Source organism: Eumetopias jubatus, unplaced genomic scaffold (assembly GCF_037043125.1).
Source record: "Eumetopias jubatus isolate StellerSeaLion01/CBP00866 unplaced genomic scaffold, mEumJub1_p1.0 scaffold_3, whole genome shotgun sequence".
Lineage (NCBI taxonomy): Eukaryota > Metazoa > Chordata > Mammalia > Carnivora > Otariidae > Eumetopias > Eumetopias jubatus.
The window spans coordinates 136,730,587-136,750,788 of NW_028274809.1; the positions used below are offsets into that span (position 1 = coordinate 136,730,587).

The 20,202-nt window shown below is 36.2% G+C and overlaps 1 protein-coding gene across 1 annotated transcript in view; it reads left to right on the top strand.

The window, feature by feature from the left end:
- The window catches only part of SUCLA2 (succinate-CoA ligase ADP-forming subunit beta), a 45,967-nt gene that overhangs the window by 24,959 nt on the left and 806 nt on the right, over window positions 1-20,202 (top strand). Inside the window, exons 5-10 of the mRNA XM_028106321.2 lie at window positions 4,294-4,422; window positions 7,043-7,181; window positions 11,347-11,508; window positions 11,603-11,745; window positions 17,234-17,354; window positions 17,791-17,879. Of these exons, the coding sequence (XP_027962122.1) occupies window positions 4,294-4,422; window positions 7,043-7,181; window positions 11,347-11,508; window positions 11,603-11,745; window positions 17,234-17,354; window positions 17,791-17,879 (783 nt within the window). The remainder of the gene's footprint in view (window positions 1-4,293; window positions 4,423-7,042; window positions 7,182-11,346; window positions 11,509-11,602; window positions 11,746-17,233; window positions 17,355-17,790; window positions 17,880-20,202) is intronic.

Here is a 20,202-nt window from a genome sequence, read left to right on the forward strand (position 1 = left end):
TTTTGAGATTTTATTTATTTGTCAGAGAGAGAGCACAAGCAGGGGGAGAGGCAGGCAGAGGGAGAAGCAGGCTCCCTGCAGAGAGGGAGCCCGTGGTGGGACTTGGTCCCAGGACCCTGAGATCCTGACCTGAGCCAAAGGCAGATGCTTAACCGACTGAGCCACCCAGGCATCCCTTCCTAACACCATTTTTTGAAGACTATCCTTTCTCCATTGTGTAGCCTGGCACATTTGTCAGAGATCATTTGACCATATACATGGGGATTTATTCCTGGGTTTTCTAGTCTGTTATATTGGTCTATATGTCTATCTTTATGCCAGAACCATACTGTTTTGATCACTCTAGCTTTATAATATGTTTGAAACCAGGAAGTATGATGCTTCTGGCTTTGTTTTGCTTTGTCAAGATTATTTTGGCTATTCATGGTCCTGTGAGAGTCCATACGGATTTTAAGGTTTTTTTTTTCTGTTTTTGCAGAAAATGGATGATGGAAAAAAGATTGTACTGGGAAAATATGCCAATAGGGATTGCATTTAATCTGTAGATTGCTTTCAGTAGTATTGGACATTTAAACAGTATTAAGTCTTCCAATCCATGAACACAGGATGTCTTTCTGTTTATTTGTGTCCTGTTCAGTTTCATCTAGCACTGTTTTATCATTTTCTGTGTACAAGTCTTTTATCTTTCTGGTTAAGTTTATCCTAAGTTTATTTTATTCTTTTTGATGCTGTTGTAAATGGGATCATTTTTAAAATTTCCTATATAGAAATGCAAGACATATTTGTTGATTTTTGTATAGTATAACTTTGCTGAAATCATTTAGTAGTTCTTAAAGTTTTTTGTGGGTTCTTTAGGATATCTTTATACATGATCATGTTATCTGTGAACAGAGGTAATTTTACTTCTTCCTTCCCTATTTGTATGCCTTTTATTTCTTTTACTTGCCTGATTGTCCTGGCTAGGACTTCCAAATGCTATGTTGAAGAAAGTGGCAAGAGTGGGCATCTTTGCCTTTTTTTCTGATCTTAGAAAGCAACTTTCAGTTGTTTGCCATTGAGTATGCTGGTTGTGGGTTTTTTATATATGGCTTTATTATGTTGAGGTAATTCTTTCTATTCCTAGTTTGTTGAGTGTTTTTATAAAAAGATATTGAATATTTTTCAAATGTTTTTTCTGCATCAAAAACTTGATTCTGTTAATGTGGTGAATTACTTTGATTTGTGTTCATTGAACCATCCTCGCGTTCCAGTAATAAATCCCATTTATTCATGATTTTTAATCTTTTTAGTGTGTTACTGAAATTGGTTGCTAGTGTTTTGTTGAGAGTTTTTGCATCAATATTCATCAGAGATAGTGGTTAGTAGTTTTCTTATAGTATCTTTGTCTGATTTTGGTATCAATGCTGGTCTCACTGAGTTTGGAAGTGTTCCCCTCTCCTCAGTTTTTTGGAAAAGTTTGAGGATTGCTGTTAGTTCTTTAAATATTTGGTAGAATTTTTCAGTGATGCCCTTTGGTCCAGGGCTTTTCTTTATTGGGAGGTTTTTAATTACTGATTTAATCTCTTACTTGTAATATGTTTATTCTATTCAGATTTTTTTTTTTTCCCCTTTAGGACTCATTTTTGGTTGATTTGTTTCTAGGTATTTTTCCATTTCTTCTAGGTTATCCAATTTGTTGGCATGTAATTGTTCATAGTGGACTCGAATGAACCTTTTTATTTCTGTGGCATCCATTTGTAATATCTTCTCTCTCATTTCTAATTTTTGTTGTTTGAGTTTTTTCTTTCTTTCTTAGTGTACCTAAGGGTTTGTAAATTTTGTTGATCTTTTCAGCAAACCAGCTCTTAGTACTGCATGGAGCACTGGGTGTTATATGAAAACAATGAATCGTGGTTCACTACATCAAAAACTAATGATGTATGGTGACTAACATAACATAATAAAATTAAATTAAATAAAAACAAACCACCGCTTAGTTTTATTAATTTTTTTCTATTTTCTATTTTATTTCTGCTCTAATCTAATTATTTCCTTCTTTCTGCTAACTTTGGGTTTAGGTCTTTTTTCTAGTTCCTTGAGTTGTTAAAAAAAAAAAAGTCCCTGAGCTGGGTGCTTTTCCCCAACTTTTAGGAGCTGTGTTGACTTATTTCTGCAGTATTACAAGTTCTGTAGTGCAGTATTACAAGTTCTACAGCATCCCAAGATGCTGAGCTCTCTTGTGTTCTCAGTTGTGTCATGTCTCCCCCGCACCACCAAGTAGAGTATGCTTTTCCTAGTCAGTCCTCCAAGTTAGGTGAGACAGAAACCTGTTGCTTTGTAGCCCCCTGAAAAACGGGAATGTTAGAGATGCATTCCACTTCCCCCTTTCCCTCCCAAGGAAGAAACAGGGCATTGGGCTATTTCTCTTCATCTTTAGCTGTGTCAACCTAGGGGAGGGGCTGCCTTGGATGAAATGAAATGGCCTTTTCTTACCTGTTTCATTGCATTTGAACTTAAGGTACTACAATTTCCTAACTGGTTTCTGGCATTCTCATAAAGAGATTTATTTTCATAGAAGGGAATAAAAATTCAGATCATATATTGTTAAGTTTTGTTTCTGTGGGAGAATGAGGTCTAGGCCTTCCTATTCTACCATCTTGCTGTTGCTGATGTCCATAGTTTTGGGGGGGCTGCTTTATTAAGTAGGCATGACTGATTAAATCATTGGCCACTTGGTTGAGCTTAATCTCCAAGCCCCCTTTCCTCCCAGAAGGGTGGGCAGATATCATGTAGCTCAAAACTCCAAACCTCTAATCACAGTGTTTGTCTTTCTGTCCTGGCCTGTGGCCTATTGGGGAGTCATCACCTTTGTAATACTAGGGGTGCACCATGAGTCACTTCATTAGCATAAACTGTCAGATGTAGTGGAAGGTTAAAAGGTTGTCCAGACACTGGGGACACAGGCCAGCCAGATTCTTTATTATACGTGCATATTGCAATCTAATCACATAATATAAAATTTAAAGGGTATGAAGATGTACAAGGAAATATAAATCTCCCACCCACCTGCTTCTCAGCCACCCAGTTTTTCTCCATGGAGGCTGGTACTATTTTTTAAGTTGTTTTTTCACTAAGTAACAGTTAATTCTCTTAAAAAAGTAATAGGTTATTTCTTTTCCTCTTGGCTATTGCCTTACTTTGAGGATTTGAAGGACTGTTTTGTTCTCCATACGGTAATGAATATAATACTATTCCTTTACATTATGTCTTGAAATGAGTTTGTTACTGAAACACTAGTTGCTGGGATAGAAAAGTGAAAATAGTCTTTTGTTTTGTTTTTGCTTTTTTCCCATAAAAATCACCCCCCCGATTAAGAATACTATGTTGACTGTAAAAAAAAAAAAATTGGGGGGGGGTGGAAGAGTGATACAAAATAATAAAAGTCTTATCATTTAATGTTTTCGCATTTTTTTTTTTTAGTTTGTGTGATTAGTGAATGGGTGCACTTTTAAACATACTTTATGTTAAAAAACCCCACACAATTGAGAATGGAATCCAGAGTTTTACATCATTTTTTTCCCACATAACACTACTGAGATAGTTTTCCTATATCATTAAATAATCTTCAGTAATATGGTTTACCACCTTCTTGTTTTTGTATGTTAAGAGTATTTCCAGTTTTGTGCGTAAATTAACAAATCTATTAGATTATTTTGCTCTAAGGTTTTTTTCCTTGATTGATTTTATATGACTTAAAAGTTAATTTAATTATTTAGTATTTACATCTTACCTTCTTATATTGTTCATGGTAATAGCCAGAACTATTGTTTAAAGGTAGGTAACTTTCTTTTTTACTAACTTGCAGTAGGGCTAGAGCTTATAAAATCTTCAACTTTATTCATTAGACTTTTCTTTTTAAATATCAGTATCTTTTTTTATGATTTTTAAAAATGTTCTTTAATACTTTAATTGCCCTTCGGTTCTTAAGAAAAGTGCACACGTTATATTTTATATATATGTATTTATGTTAACTTATTTGGTATAAGTTTTATGTTTATTTTGAATGTTTTTCCTTCACAGGTGAGCTATTGTCTTCCTCTACTTTTTTTTTACTTCTTTTCCATTATTTCAAATGAATGCTTATAAAGGGGCAGTGTGCAGGAGGTATAAGGAGAAATTCTCTGGGAAATTTAAAAATAGGAGTGAAGAGTGATAGATGCCTAAGTCTGATTAGTGTGCATAAATAGGTTTTAACATTTTATTGAAGGGTCCAAAATAAAATCTGGATGTTTTGTCTGTTTCCCCTCTTGCTAGGGTCCTGTATTAATAGGAAGTTCTCAAGGTGGTGTCAACATTGAAGATGTTGCTGCTGAGACTCCTGAGGCCATAGTTAAAGAACCTATTGATATTGTAGAAGGCATCAAGAAGGAACAAGCTGTCCGGGTATGTTGTATTCTGAAAAATTTCTATCTAGCTTTATTGGATAATTGTAATACTTAAAAAAAGAGAGAGAATTAACTTTGAATAAGTGAAGTGATTGACGAAACTTAAAAAAAATTTTGAGTGTCAAGGCATGTTAATATCTTGTTTGAAATTGAAACTTTTAGAAGTATCTACATTATTTCCTTTCTTTCCATAAATATTTCATTACTTGTCTTTAAAAGGTAAGGATTCTTTTAAAATAGGCACTCTACCATTGTTATACCTAGTAAAATTAATAATAATTCCTTAATATTATTGCTTACTTACCTAGTCATTCACATTCCCTTGTCTCAAGTTTTTCATTTTTTTTCTTTTAAATTTGTTTGAGTTGGGATCCATATAAGGTCTTTCATTGCTTTTGGTTATTGTCTCATAGGTCTTTTTCTAATTTAGAGGTTTTCTTTCCCTCACTCTCTTCATCTTCTTTCATTTGTTGAAGACACTGGGGTGATTATACTTTATTGTTTATTATAGTCTGGATTTTACATCCCCCTGGTGGCATTTAATATGTTTCACCCTCCCCTTTATTTCCTGTAAAACTGTATGGAATGGTAGGGACACTGTCTTATATATCCCTGTGATAGATCAGTGATTTTATTTTTGGGGGCGTGTAGGGATGCTTTTGAGAACCTGATGAAAGCGATGGACTTTTAGTGTCTGCACATACAGAATAAGTTTTGCCCACAATTTAACTAGTATTGTGTACTGTCCTTTTTGTGTGCTTCTCCCCCCCGTACCCCGTTATCCACCCTTCCCACCCCCTGCCATGAAAAAAAGCCCAACCATGAAGTTTAATGCCATGGCCTATGAGAGTTGCTTGGTAAGGTTGGTAATACTGCTATTGAATTAAATTGTTTAGTTTGGGTATGAAAAATAAATGACCCATCTTAAAAGTCTGAATATTAAAGTTTGAATGAAATTACCATCTATTAGTGGGAAACTATGTCAAAATAAGCTTATGATATTGAAGTACAGTAGAACAGGAATTTTTGGCACAAAGGTTTAAAGGAGATAGAGAAATTATCTGATAATGTCAGTTAGGCAAAAGAATGGTATAAATCTTTAGAGGGGACAGAGGTTCGATTCATTAGGTAGTTATGTAATGAGTGATGACTGGACGGTTATATTTAGATGAGAAAGAATACTTGATTTACAAGACTACTTGAAGGCATAATCTATTAAGATTATAGCTTTTTGAGTGATGAACAGAAATAGTACCTAGCATAGCATTTGGTAAATTAATGTCATTCTGGGTTGATCAGAATTCTGTCGTAATTCTCAAATGTTTAGATCTAAAAATGGTGGATTATGACCTAGTGAAAATCTTTCTTAATGAAATAAAATTTCATTATTTCTCATTTATTTCTTATTATTCTTTATTTGAAATAGTCTTTTTTTTTTATTAAGATTTTATTTATTTATCTGTCAGAGAGAGAGAGCACACAAGCAGAGGGAGCAGCAGGCAGAGGGAGAAGCAGGCTCCCTGCTGAGCCAGGAGCCCATTGCAGGACTCGATCCCAGGGTCCTGGGATCATGACCTGAGCCGAAGGCAGGTGCTTAACCGACTGAGCCACCCAGGTGCCCCTGAAATAAGTTTTAATTGAAAATGACATTTCTTAGCTTATCTACTTTATTGGCATTTGATTTTTTACAAAAAACCATATTCACCCTTAAAGAATTCAAGATTTTCTGTAATTAAAATTCAAATGTATTGCAGCCTTAGACAGCAGTTGGAAAAGAGGTGAACGTCCTCCATCGTGTTTTTGAGCAGTGGCAGCAGTTAGAATAAGCATATAGACATGTAGCTTCTGTACCAGTGGTTCAGAATTGCTTATGGAACTTCAAAAATTGTGGATGGCTTGGTCCACTGTAGAACTTGTGAACTGGAACTGCTGGGTTGGGACCTTGGGATATGTATTTAAAAATAAACAAACAAACAAACAATAAAATGCTCTTCAGGTATATCCAGTTAGGAATTTCTGCTCAAGACTGTAAACTCTTCTATTAGATTGGAAGCTTAAGTACCTATATCTTTTGGGCTTCACTTACATTAGGTACTCTGTAGATTTTTGAATGAATGCAGTTACACTGGTTTGACTGAATGTGTCCTCTGCTTGGAGACATTCTTCATAAATTACCTAAAAGGTAAACAGGTGATTTAATATTTTTGCTATCATTTGGACCATTGGGATTGTCAGTCTGCCTTTTATATGTCATTTTAATAAAATATAAGCCTCTTCTTTCAGTTTAGGTTTGCCATAAGGCTTAGAGGCAGTATGGAGGCTATGGAATAAGCACTGGAACTGGAATCTAGGCAAATGGCAAGTCACTTGACCTCTCTGAATTTCTTTCTCATTTATAAAATGGGCATACTACTTGCCTTGTGAGAATTTTGAATAAAAAGTTTTGTTTAACCATTTAGTAATAGTAGCTGCTATTTCAGTCATTCATGTTTGACTACAAATGATTCATGCTTATCATTTTAATGATAAACAATAAGGTTTTTTATTTGCAAGAATTTAATGTTGATTGGATATATGCAACATACTTGTACTATAATAAAGAGACAAATGAATTTCAGCTTGCACAGAAGATGGGATTTCCACCTAATATTGTGGATTCTGCGGCAGAAAATATGGTCAAGCTTTACAACCTTTTCCTGAAATATGATGCAACTATGGTAGAAATAAATCCAATGGTAGAGGATTCAGATGGAACTGGTAAGGTATCTTTTATCAAACATTAATGATGTATTTATCTACCAATCATACGTTTCACTAAGGAAGTTGAACTCATAAGGGAGTGAACTCACTCCTATGTAGAAACTTATTTTATAATAAATTGAATGTGAACAAATATTAAAGATACCTATTAAAATAAACACTTTAAATATATATTTTGTACACATGGGGGGTTAATGCTGCACTGTACAATATGGGGGTTACTAGCCACATGTGGCAATTAAAATTAATTAAAATGATATATGATTAAAATATTCCTCAGTCGAACTAGTCACATTTCAGCTGTTCAGTAGCCACATGTGGCTATCACATTAGACAGCACACATATAGAAGATTGCTATCATTGCAGAAAGTCCTTTTGGGCAGTGCTGATTAGGGCATCCAGTGTGGTAGTGAGTAATGGCTGTAGTTATGGGAAGTAGCCATTTTAGTCTCCCACAAGTTTCAGACTTTAGAGTCATCATGGATCTTTATTATTACAAAGGGTAGACTTTGGGGAGGAGGGAAGGTAGAATGGTTAAGATATGGACTCCGAAGCCACAAAGGGTAGACTTTGTTACTTGAGTCCTTTTAATATTTTTATCCACCGGAGAAGTAAGATTAGCTTGTCACTTTGACACCTTTTCTTTTGCAAGTGTTTAAAGATTCTGAATTACCATACTTTCCATGTATAGTTGTTTTAAAAATATAAGTTGCATTATTATAGCTTAAGTTTTGCTTGATTATTTTTTATTTAAATTCAGTTAGCCAACATACAGTACATCATTAGTTTCAGATGTAGTGTTCAGTAATTCATCAGTTGCATATAGCACCCAATGCTCATCACATCATGTGCCCTTCTTAATGCCCATCACCCAGTTACCCCTTCTCCCTTTTCTTGATCATATATTTTATTACTGTAATTTATTGGATTTTGTTTCAAGTCACTTTGGACATTTTAATCTCTTAAGCATTTGTAGATCATCTTTCACTTTTATACTTATAATTAGTTATATTCTTTATTATAGATACCGATTTTTGGTTGGTCATTTATATGGTTGTATAAAGAATGAGTAAATTCTCTTTTGATCATACAGGTAGTTTATAAAACTAAAAAAAAATTTTAGAAAGAGTAAAGGCACATTTTATTTTAAAGATTTTATTTATTTGAGAGAGGGAATGAGAGAGAGAGTGAGAGAGAGCACATGAGAGGGGGGAGGGTCAGAGGGAGAAGCAGACTCCCTGCTGAGCAGGGAGCCCAATGCCGGACTCAATCCTGGAACTCCAGGATCATGACCTGAGCCAAAGGCAGTCGCTTAACCAGCTGAGCCACCCACGCGCCCATAAAGGCACATTTTAAAAATGAGATGTTCAGTGAAGGAGAATTATTTGTATAAAATAGGTATTTCTTTTTTTTTTTTTCCTTATGTAATAATAACATTGAAAGCAAGATTCCTGAATTTTCAGCTGTGGAATTCTGCAGCCATATTCTCTTGCTAAGAGAATGTCTTTGTTCTCTTAACAACCATTTTTTCCCTTTGTATTTAGTTTCTCTTCTTTGTATGCATTTCTATATATTTTGAAGGAGTTATTTTTCTTTGCTGAATAAGAGCATTGTATATTTATTTTAGAAAATTTGCACCAAGAAATATAGATAGGTTGGAAAAAACTCATATAATCTCATTACCTAACACCATTTTAATATTTTAGTAGTTCATTTCAATCTGTTCTGTAGTTGGGATCATTTTATCTATTCAGTTTGTATCTTTCCTTTTTTAAACTTAAAACTATATAATAGAATATTTTGATGTTAAATATTTTTCAGTTTTTAAAAGCTTGTATATTATTTGGATATAAATATTTGCAGTCTTGATTCGTATAGATTCTTAGAATTTTTGGGTCAAAGAGGAATAATATTTTCACATATGTTTGATTACTGGGTCAGGATAATAACATTTTGAGATGTATTTTGCCAGATTGTTGTCTGGAAAAGTTATTCTAACATACAGAGTGTCCATTTCATTGCCTACTTGTGCCAGAAGTGAGTTTTTTATTGGGTTTAAACTCTGTCAAACTAATAATCAGGAAATGGTGTCTTTATTTTTCAATTCTTTGATTACTTGTGATGTTGAGAATTTTTCATGTTTATTGGGCATATGTTTTCCTCAGTAGACTGCAAATTTTCTGTTGATGTCTTTTGGTAACTGTATTAGTTTCCTGTGGCTTCTATAACAAATTACTACAAATTAGGTAGCTTAAAACAACAAGTACTTAATCTCTCAGAGTTTTAAAAGCCAGAAGTCCAAAATCAGTGTCACACGAATTCAAGGTGCTCCCTCTAGAGGCTCTAGGGAAGCCTCCATTCCTTGCCTTTTGTAACTTCTTACGGCATTCTGTGATTTGTGGCCACCTCATTCTAGTCTCTGCCTCTCTCTTAGGATACTTGTGATGTAATTTAGGGCCCTTCAAGATAAGCCAGGATAATCTTCTTCTAAGATCCTTATTTTAATCACATCTGTAAAAATTTTAACGTATAAGGTAACATTCACAGGTTCTTATGTATTAGGACCTGTTTATCTTTGGGTGGCCATTATTCAGCCTATTACAGTACTCAAAGGAAACTTTTTCATCACTTCAAATGTTTTCTCCTGCCCCGTTCTCCTTCCATTATCACATGTTAGGTAACTTCTTGCTGTCTAACAGGTCACTTTTTTTTTTTCAGATTGGGTAACTTCTGTTTATCTGTCTTCAGGTTCGGGTTCATTGACCCATTTCCAATAAATACATTGTTAAGCAAATCCAGTGAATTTTTCATTTTAGGTATTGCACTTTTTACTTCTAGATTTTCCATTTAGCTCCTTTTGATAGTTTTATTTTCTACTGAGATACCTATCTGGTCTTTTATTACGGCCATATTTTCATTAAAATCCTTAAACATATTTAAAAGAGCTTTTGGAGTCCTCTGATTCCAAATCTGGGTTGTATTGGGTTTGGGTCTTCTTGACTGCCTTTTCTCTTTATCGGTGGTCATTATTTTCCTGTTTTTCCTTTACTGATCCATTGTATACTGGATATTTTGGGAGATACGGTATAGAGACATAATTCTTTTATCTTCCTCTGAAAGAGTGTTGATTTTTTGTTGTTATTAGTAGTTAACTTAGCTGGACTTCAAATTTTGTCTCTTGTGTTGGGTAGCCTTCAGGGATAGCAAGGAGAATGTTGTAGTTAATTGGAGTGAGGAAGGGATAAAGCACTGAAAGATGAAGTTGGGAGACGTAACCTTCATATTAGCCATTTTGGTAGAGTGCTGGAGGTAAACCTGATTAGAGTGGATTTAAGGGAGGATAGTGGGAGAAAAAATTTGTACAATGAGTTTAGGCAAAGTGGTTGGCAGATGTAAATATTTTAGGTTTTGTGGCCCACATATGGTCTTAGTTCCTGCTGCTTTTCTTCATATCTTTGTCCTTCTCCTTCCTTTTCCCTTCTTTCTTCACAATCCATTCAAAATATATAAAAATGTGAAACCCGTTCTTAGCTCACAGGTAATACAAAATAGGCATAGGCTGAATCTGACCCCTGAGCCATACTGGTTTTTCGCTGACACTTGGTTTAAACAGACAACTCTTTCAAGGATTTTTGCTGTATTTGAAGAGAAGAGTAAGGAGGAAGAGGTGGCAAAATATTTTTTTTCTGCTTTTTTATGGTGGGAGAAATAACAGCATTTTTGCAAATCATTGGGATTTAGCCAGTGGCAAAAGGGGAGCAGTTTATAATGCAGGAAGGATAGAATTGCTGGAACAACGTCCTTAAGTAGGTAAGAGGCAGTGGGGTCCAGGGCGCATGTGAAGGGGGATAGCTCGGTGCTTGGCTGGTTAGTTTTTGGTAATTTTAAAACAACTCTTGAGTGTTTTTGAAGTGGTGTTTTCCCCCCTCTTTTATCTGTTATCATTGCCTAGGATGAATGTAGAACTAGTAACTTTGATGAGCAGTTTTAATTCCCAAATATTCTTTTTTAATAAACAATTTGAATACATTGTGAACATAAATTGAAATACTTTCAATAAGTAACAAAACCTTTTCCCCCTAAACTGAGAACATTTGATTATTGGATGGTTTATTGTGTTTGTTTTGAAATTAAGATCACTTTCTCTTTTTTCCTTCAAAGTGCTGTGCATGGATGCAAAGATCAATTTTGATTCTAATTCAGCCTATCGCCAGAAGAAAATCTTTGACTTACAGGACTGGACCCAGGAAGATGAAAGGGAGAAAGGTGCAGCTAAGGCAAATCTCAACTACATTGGCCTCGATGGAAATATAGGCTGTCTAGGTACCATGTATTGTTATGTTAAAGTTGGATTGGCTGAACTTAATTTATTTTCTTTGTGTTTGTTGTTTATACAAGTCATTTTTCCTCTTGACAGTAAATGGTGCTGGTTTGGCTATGGCCACAATGGATATAATAAAACTTCATGGAGGCACTCCAGCAAACTTTCTTGATGTTGGTGGTGGTGCCACAGTCCATCAAGTAACAGAAGCATTTAAGCTTATCACTTCAGATAAAAAGGTAAGGGCAGGGCTTAATGTTTTAGAATTTGAATGACGAGAAGTAACTTGATTAATTAGTAGATGTGGTCATTACAGTAGTAGAGCATTAAATTTCAGAAGACCTAACTAGTTTAGAAAAAGTTACTGAAATTAATGCAATAAAAGTTAACTAGAAAAAAAGGTAAGGTTTCCCATTGTAATTCAGAAAACAGGATGAAGATATATTAGATGGTATTAGGTAATACTATAAATGGTAGTGATCTGGTATGGGAGTCATTTCTGTGGAAAACTGCTGGAGATGGTAGTTGACCATAAAAGCCCAGAGATCTGGAAAATCTATAAAGCTCCAAAGAAGAAAGTTAAAATTACCTTTAATGCTATCTAGAAATAATTTTTGTTACTACTGACTTGATCATTTTTTTGACTTATTAGTGCTTGTATATTTCACACACACACACACACACACACACACACACACACACACGCACGCACACACGCTCTCTCACACTCCCTGTCTTTCTCTCTTTCTGTTTACTTATATATCTTTATAGAAACAACTTTATTAAGATATAATTCACATGCCATCTAGTTCACCCATTCATAAATATATATCTTTCAAAACACATAGTTTGAGTTTTTTGGCTAGCATATCTTGAACCACTTTTTGCATTCACTAAGGTGTTCTTCTAAAACACTCATTTTAATGTTTGCATAAATCTTTCATATGTAGATAGGCCATAAATTAGAACTATGATTTTATAAGTGATTATCAGAATACAAGGGATGTGAAGCATCATGATCCAAAAGATGCACAATATTGTCAATCATTTTTTAAAAATATTTATTTATTTGACAGAGAGAGACACAGTGAGAGAGACAACACAAGCAGGGGGAGTGGGAGAGGGAGAAGCAGGCTTCCCGCCGAGCAGGGACCCCGATGCGGGGCTCGATCCCAGGACCCTGGGATCATGACCTGAGCCGAAGGCAGACGCTTAACGACTGAGCTACCCAGGCACCCCAATTATCATTTTTTAAAGAAGTATATCTACTATGTGGCCATTTTGAGTTTTGTAAGACTTATGGAAAAATAAGGTAGTGGCTTCTGTGGAACTAGTTTTACTGAATTCAGAGCTGAGAATTCCTCATTGGTAAGGAGCATTTCTTACTGTTGCCTCTTCCTTTGGCTGGCATAGTGCTCAGTGCATACAGAGGTCATTAATAAGTATTTATTATTGATGCTGCTGACAATGTACCTTTTTACTTATGGTGTTAGACTCTAGAATTGTTTTTAAAAAATCTTTTTTACCACTTTTTGAGCCTCTAGAATTATTTGCCATGTTTCGTTTTACAAAAAGCATTGAACTGAAATGAGAAATAAAAGTGCTTTATTTTCTTGTTTAATAACTATTCAGAAAATAAAACTTACTGGAACTATATTTCTATAGCTTTTTTGGCATAAGCTCTAAAAGCAGAGTATTAGCTAATTATTTAACTGTTGAGTACTTACTAAGGTGAACTAGAATTGTTATTATTTTTCTAAGTATGGCTTTTAGGGTCTAGGTACAAAATGGAGAAAAGCATATGAAGAATTTCCATGTTGTGGACTGACAGGAAGGGCATTGGAGTTGGAAACAAGCCAGGAACCCTTGGAGACAACATGGATAGCATTGAAGTAGCTGTATACTTATTATGTCTCTTTGTGTTGGACACTGTACTTGGATTTGGGAATACATGGTTACTTTGCTCAAGGCATTTATAGTCTGACTGGGTTGATAAACTGAATCTAGTATTGTGGAAGAAGTCAGAGCTGGTAACAAGTAGGAGAATCAGGGAAGCCTTCACTGAATGAATGATTCCTTGAGCTGTCTTGAGAAATTGAGTGAGTTAGGCAAGAGGAAGAAAATATACAAAGATATATAGAGTCCAGGGATGTCTGGGTGGCTCAGTTGGTTAAGTGTCTGCCTTCAGTTCAGGTCATGATCCCAAGGTCCTGGGATCGACTCCCACATCGGGCTCCCTGCTCAGCGGGAAGCCTGCTTTGTCCCTCTGCCTGCCGCTCCCTCTTCTTGTGCTCTCTCTCTTTTTCTATCTCTGATAAATAAATAAATAAAATTAAAAAAAAAGATACATGGAGTCCAAAAAAGACCACTGTGTTTATGGAATGGTAAGATGCTTATGTGTAAGAATACAGCATTATTGGAATGAACGAATAATTTGGCAAATTGAGACCACATTGTAAAGATCTCTGTATCTGTAGTTAGGGAGTTTGGATTTTAAGTTCCTTACCCTAGTCCATACAAAGGGATATGTATATAAATATATCCCTTACCTTTTTGTTTATTGTTTATTTATTATTTTACATTTTTTAAAAAGAAGGTAACTGTTAATAGAGGATGAAATGGAGAGGAGGGAGGCACTGGCAGGAGAGATAATTCAGTTGTTACACCTGCTTGTGCAAAAATATGAAGAGGTCCCTGACAAAGGTAGTGTCAGTAAGAATAAAGCAAAGAGACCCAATTTAAAGGCATGTTTGAGATAGAATTCATTAAATTCATTTTTTCCTTTTTTGTTGGGAGGCCATGGAGAAGGGTTGGTTAGGTTAACATTAGGACTTTTGTTTGGGGAGAACCATTGGGTGCCAATGCCTTTTGTGTAGTCAGAGGCAAAGTAGAGAAATAGGTATTTCTGACTGAATGTGTTAAGCTTGGATTGTGGTGACTGTCTAGCAGGTGATTATATAGATACTATACTTCTTATAATGGTTGGATGTATACTAAGACAGTCCTCAGTACTTTGAGAAAAGTTGAAGTGTTAGGAGTTGGTAGGATGACCCATGTGAGTGAGAGGCTGAAACTAAGAATGTGAACCCCTGCCACCCCCGGAGCTGAAGGATTGAATAGAGAAGGAAGACCCAATAAAAGAGAGAAAGAACAAACTGATGGATAGTTGGAGATCAGGAGAGAGCAATGACATCCAACGCCAAGGTAGAGAGTTTTGAGAAGTAAGGGATAGGCAGCAGTGTCCATCTGTAGGAGTGATCAGGTAGAGTAAGGACTGAATTAATGATTGGGAACCCTAGCAAGAACAATAGGGGAGAAGGGGGCAGAGACCAGGTTATAATGGGTTGAACTGTGATCAGGAATTGAGGGAGTAGAGACTTCTAGGAGAGATTATCCTTTCAGGGTATTCTTCCTTCCTTCCTTCCTTCCTCCCTCCCTCCTCCCTCCCTCCCTCCTTCCTTTTTTTTTTTTTTTTTTTGAATATTTTATTTATTTATTTGAGAGGGAATGAGAGATAGAGAGCACAAGAGGGAAGAGGGTCAGAGGGAGAAGCAGACTCCTTGCTGAGCAGGGAGCCTGGTGTGGAACTCGATCCTGGGACTCCAGGATCATGACCTGAGCCGAAGGCAGTTGCTTAACCAGCTGAGCCACCCAGGCGCCCTCCTTCCTTCTTTTTTTTTTTTAAGATTTTATTTATTTGAGAGAGAGAGCATGCGTGCGTGAGCATGAGTCGGGGGAGGGGCAGAGGGAGAGGGAGAAGCAGACCCCCTGCTGAGTGTGGAGCCTACCCTACAGGACTCCATCCCAGGATCCTGAGATTATGACCGGAGCTGAAGTCAGAGGCTTTAATGACTGAGCCACCCAGGCATCCCAGGGTACAGAAGGACATAGAGAACATAGTGTTAGCAGTCAAATGGAGGTGGGATTGAGGAGAGCTGTTTAGTTATGTTTGCTTTCTTGTTTGTTTAGAAGACCAAGAATATGAGCTGTATCTAGCTAGAGAGAGAGAAGAGATTTGAGGATGAAGAAGAAAGTGAGTTTAGCTAACGGAGTGAAGACCTGGAGGAGATATGTTGTAATGAGGTGGTGAGATTAGTTTTAGAGAGGAGGTTAACTCCTTCCTTGAGGTATCATTGGAGAAAGGGAGATCACATCTAAAAATTAGAGAGCTTGAAGTGGGATAGGAGGCTTATGAAGAAAGTGAGAGGTACGAGGCCGACCACTAAAGAAAGGATTGTTGATGAAGAGTCATTATTGTACTGTTCTTTAGGTTATGCTAATGTTTCAGGGTTGTTGTTGTTGTTTTAAACTTTTTAGGTCTTCCTTGAAGTTGGAATGAGTAAACTGATTGACTGGAATCATCCAAGAGTGCTTTATTTGAAGGGATGGCAGAGGCAGACTGGTCTTGAGAGGAATGGGTATGGAGGAATTAAGCATGCAGGTGACAGTATCATTGGAATGCTGAGCCACAGGTTCCAGGCTCTGTGGTGAAGAAAACCAGATCTGCTGGGAGTCTGGGAGATAAGATCAAGGTTGAGAGACTAGAAGCTTTTAAGAGGAAAAGACTGGGTTTGATGGAGTTGGAGGTGAGAGGCAAAACGCGAGGAGGTTGAGCAGAGAGTGGGATTTATACACTCGATATTCTAGAAACATTCATTCTGGTCAAGTCAGGGATTTAGCCTTGGTGATCATTAGTTGAAAGAACTGGAGGTAGAAGTGACATGGTAGAGATCCAGTAACTTTAAGCCTAGAGTGTTAGATGATGCCTGTGGTACATATCAAAGCTGTCCAGAATGAGGTGGGAGGGAAGAAGAGAGGAGGGTGCGTGCCAAGATCATTGTGAATTCCAGTCTATTTTTTCATTTCTTAAAGGTCTAGAAATACTGTTGGTAAAGATAAGGAATGTATAGTATAGTTCAGTGTGTTTCAACCTTTTTAATGTCTTATCATTCACAGAAAATGGTATTTCAATGGGGTATAGAAGGTAGATGGAGAAGGTTGCTTATAGTCAGAGGCCACTGGCCCAGAGGTGCTAGCTGTCCCAGAATCTTCCTAGCTGCCCTATGGGTAGAGGGGAACCATATCTTGGTATGTCTGTAACCCATTTATATTTCACTAGTTGGAAGCTCTGGTGAATATTAGACTCTTTTTTAAAAAAAGATTTTTTTGGGGGGAAATGATAGAAGAACAGTGATTCAGATTCATCAGTGATGATGTAAGAATGCTGATCCAAACAGGCCTTGAGGTTTGGATGTGAAGTGTAGCTAGGAGTGGGTATTCAGGAGAAGTTGAGTGATTTTGTAGTTCTGCTTTGTGTGAGAATTTGGTTGAGATGATGGGGATAAATGAAGGTGGAATGATAGGTGGTGAACATTAAATTGGAGATCTTGCATGTAATGTTATCTTATATCCTGATCTGGGGCAGTTGTGTTGTTTAATAGAAAACAAGTAAATGGAATCAGGGAATCTTGTTCATATGGGCTAAGAGAGAAGAGACTATGAGCCAGGTATTGAAATCACCCAAGTTGGGGAGAATGAGTTCTGGTGGGTGGTAGACTGCATAAACTTTAGTGATGAGAGCTGCAGAGAATGTGATGGTCTGGCTGGAAAATATTACCATGGAATTAATTTGTATCATAAGGCACAGACACTAGTATTTTCTTGAGAAGGAAGGACACATACTCCTTGCTTTTAAATTTTAATCTACAAAAACCGTTTTATTCACAGGTACTGGCTATTCTGGTCAACATTTTTGGAGGAATCATGCGGTGTGATGTTATTGCACAGGGTATAGTTATGGCTGTAAAGGATTTGGAAATTAAAATACCTATTGTGGTACGGTTACAAGGTGAGTATAAAAGGTATCTTGCAATTGTTCCATGAACTCTGATTGTTTAAAAAAAATAAAATAAAATACAGTTTTCAAATAGCTTTATCTTTTAAATGAAAATGTTATGTAATAGGAAATTTTTAAAATGTGGGTTTAAAAAATATTTCTCACATCGGGGCAAAATTATGGGTTTTGCTTGGTATATAATTTAGTATGTTATTTATTTGTTGTGCTTTGTTTTAAATTCTGACTTACCTGAGTTACCATTGACATGGTAAGGCAAGATATTTCCTGAGGTAACTCCAGACTTTTACGGTATTTTCTTTGGTTTTAGAAATATTTATGTTAAATGATGGAAGTACTCCTATGTTGAAATTTCATATTGTGACCAACATTTTAAATGCTTTTGTGCATATATTTAAAACACCTTTATATTTGCATAAATCATTTCCAGGTACAAGAGTTGATGATGCTAAGGCACTGATAACAGACAGTGGACTTAAAATTCTTGCTTGTGATGACTTGGATGAAGCTGCTAAAATGGTAAACAGGCTACGTTAATCTAAGGATAAATTTGTAAAGTGTGTAAGATGGGTGATAGGTATAAGGGGTTCAGTGCTCCTAATATTTAGCAGAAACACTCATTATTGGCAATATTAGCTGGTGCATTTTAGAATCAGTGTCATTTATTTTTATTTTTTTAAAAGATTTATTTGAGAGAGAGAGAGTACGAGTAGGGGGCAGCAGAAGGACAAGCAGACTCCCTGCTGAGTGGAGATCCTGATGTGGGACTCAATCCCAGGACCCTGAAATTGGGACCTGAACTGAGGTCAGGCACTTAACCTACTGAACCACCCAGGCGCCCCTCATTTATTTATTTTTAAAGGAATTTTTGTTTTATGTAAATATTACATGGTTAAAGCAAGGTATATTCAGAGAATCTAGGTTTTATACTTAATCCTGTTTCTTCCTTCCCCACACATAACTAGTTTTTTAAAGAAGTTTTTAGTTCATCCTTTCACTTTTTTAAAATAATAAGCAAATAATATATGTGTGTGTATATATACACACATACACACATGTATATATCTATATCTCTAGTTTCTCACATTGTATGAGAATAATATATATTTTACCTAATTTCTTTTACTTAATAATCTGTCTTGGAGCACACTCCATAGTAGACATAGAGATGTTTTTATTTATTTTATTTTATTTTATTTTATTTTATTTTTTTAAAGATTTTATTTATTTGACAGAGAGAGACACAGCGAGAGAGGGTACACAAGCAGGGGGAGTGGGAGAGGGAGAAGCAGGCCTCCCGCGGAGCAGGGAGCCCGATGCGGGGCTCGATCCCAGGACACTGGGATCATGACCTGAGCGGAAGGCAGACGCTTAGCAACTGAGCTACCCAGGCGCCCCCATAGAGGTGTTTTTAAATGAGAACTTTTGATTCTTTCCTACCTTTGTTTATGGTCATTTCATGGAATACTCTGGGGCTATATGGTTTAATCAGCAGTAGGCTTTTGAGATTTGCTGAGTTAATGTGGTATCATTTCATAAAAATAATAAAGGTCTTATGTCCTTCTTTGGGACATACTTTGGGAAAGTACTTACTAGTAAATAAAAATCAGCTGCACTTTAGTGACAGATTTATACTCAATCCTGAGTTTATTTTTTGATTTATTTTATTTTTTTAAAGATTTTTATTTGACAGAGAGAGACACGGTGAGAGAGGGAGCACAAGCAGGGGGAGCGGGAGAGGGAGAAGCAGGCTTCCTGCTGAGCAGGGAGCCCGACCTGACCCATGGGGCTCCATCAAGGATCCCGGAATCATGACCTGAGCCAAAGGCAGATGCTTAACCAGCTGAGCCACCAGGCGCCCCTCAATCCTGAGTTTAAATTAAGATTTTGGGCAAGGGAATGGTAGAGCAAAAGTGCTTTGTGGACATGGAAAAAGAGTAGAAGAATCAATCAAATCTTGATCTAGTAGACCATGAAAGATAAAAGTGAACAGTTGATTTAAATTGTGACTGCAGTGTTTTTCTACTGAATATGAGATTATGGAAGTTATGACAATATTAATAATAATATGATAGTAGCAACTGCTGCCACTTATTATTTATTGTGCATGCAATGCTAAGTTTTTTTTCAGGTATTATTATATTTGATTATATGATTTCTGTTTTTATAGATGTGGAAATAGAGGCTAAATAAATTAACTTATTCATCAAGATGACATGTCATAAACATCAGAGTGGGATTTGAACCCAGGGCGCCTAACTTTGAAACCTTTTCTTAACTACTCTCCTGAGCAGGAGAGAAGCTGAATTTGTGTTTGGTGTTAGACATGTTTAATTTTAATCTTTTGTATGGTACCAGCTGGCTATCCTCAGACGGATTATAGATACAGCATTGGAATTCAACTTGACAAAAAGTGAAATACTAACTTCTAGACCCAAGCTCCTATCCTGATATTGCAAGTTAATATCATATACGTACTATTAAACAGACTTTGATTAGATGTGCTTTGCATTGTGTGCAAAAAAAGGCACTGTTTCTGCCTTTAAAATAGATAAAATTGAGGCAGTAAAAAAGAGGTGTGTGTGTGTGTGTGTGTGTGTGTGTGTGTGTGTGAAATCAGAAGGTATTGAACTGAGATGTGGGTTTATGAAGAGTCTCAGATTTGACAGTCTTTCAAGAGTGGCAAATGCTTGTGTGAGTGTGAAGTGATTTATAACAATGTCAGTATAGCCCAGATGTTTTAAGTGAGGAAGATTGAATGTGCATTAATTTCACATTTACTGGTAGTTCTGATTTTTGGTTTCATGGAAATAAGAGACAAAGATGCTTTGTTTTTTCCTTT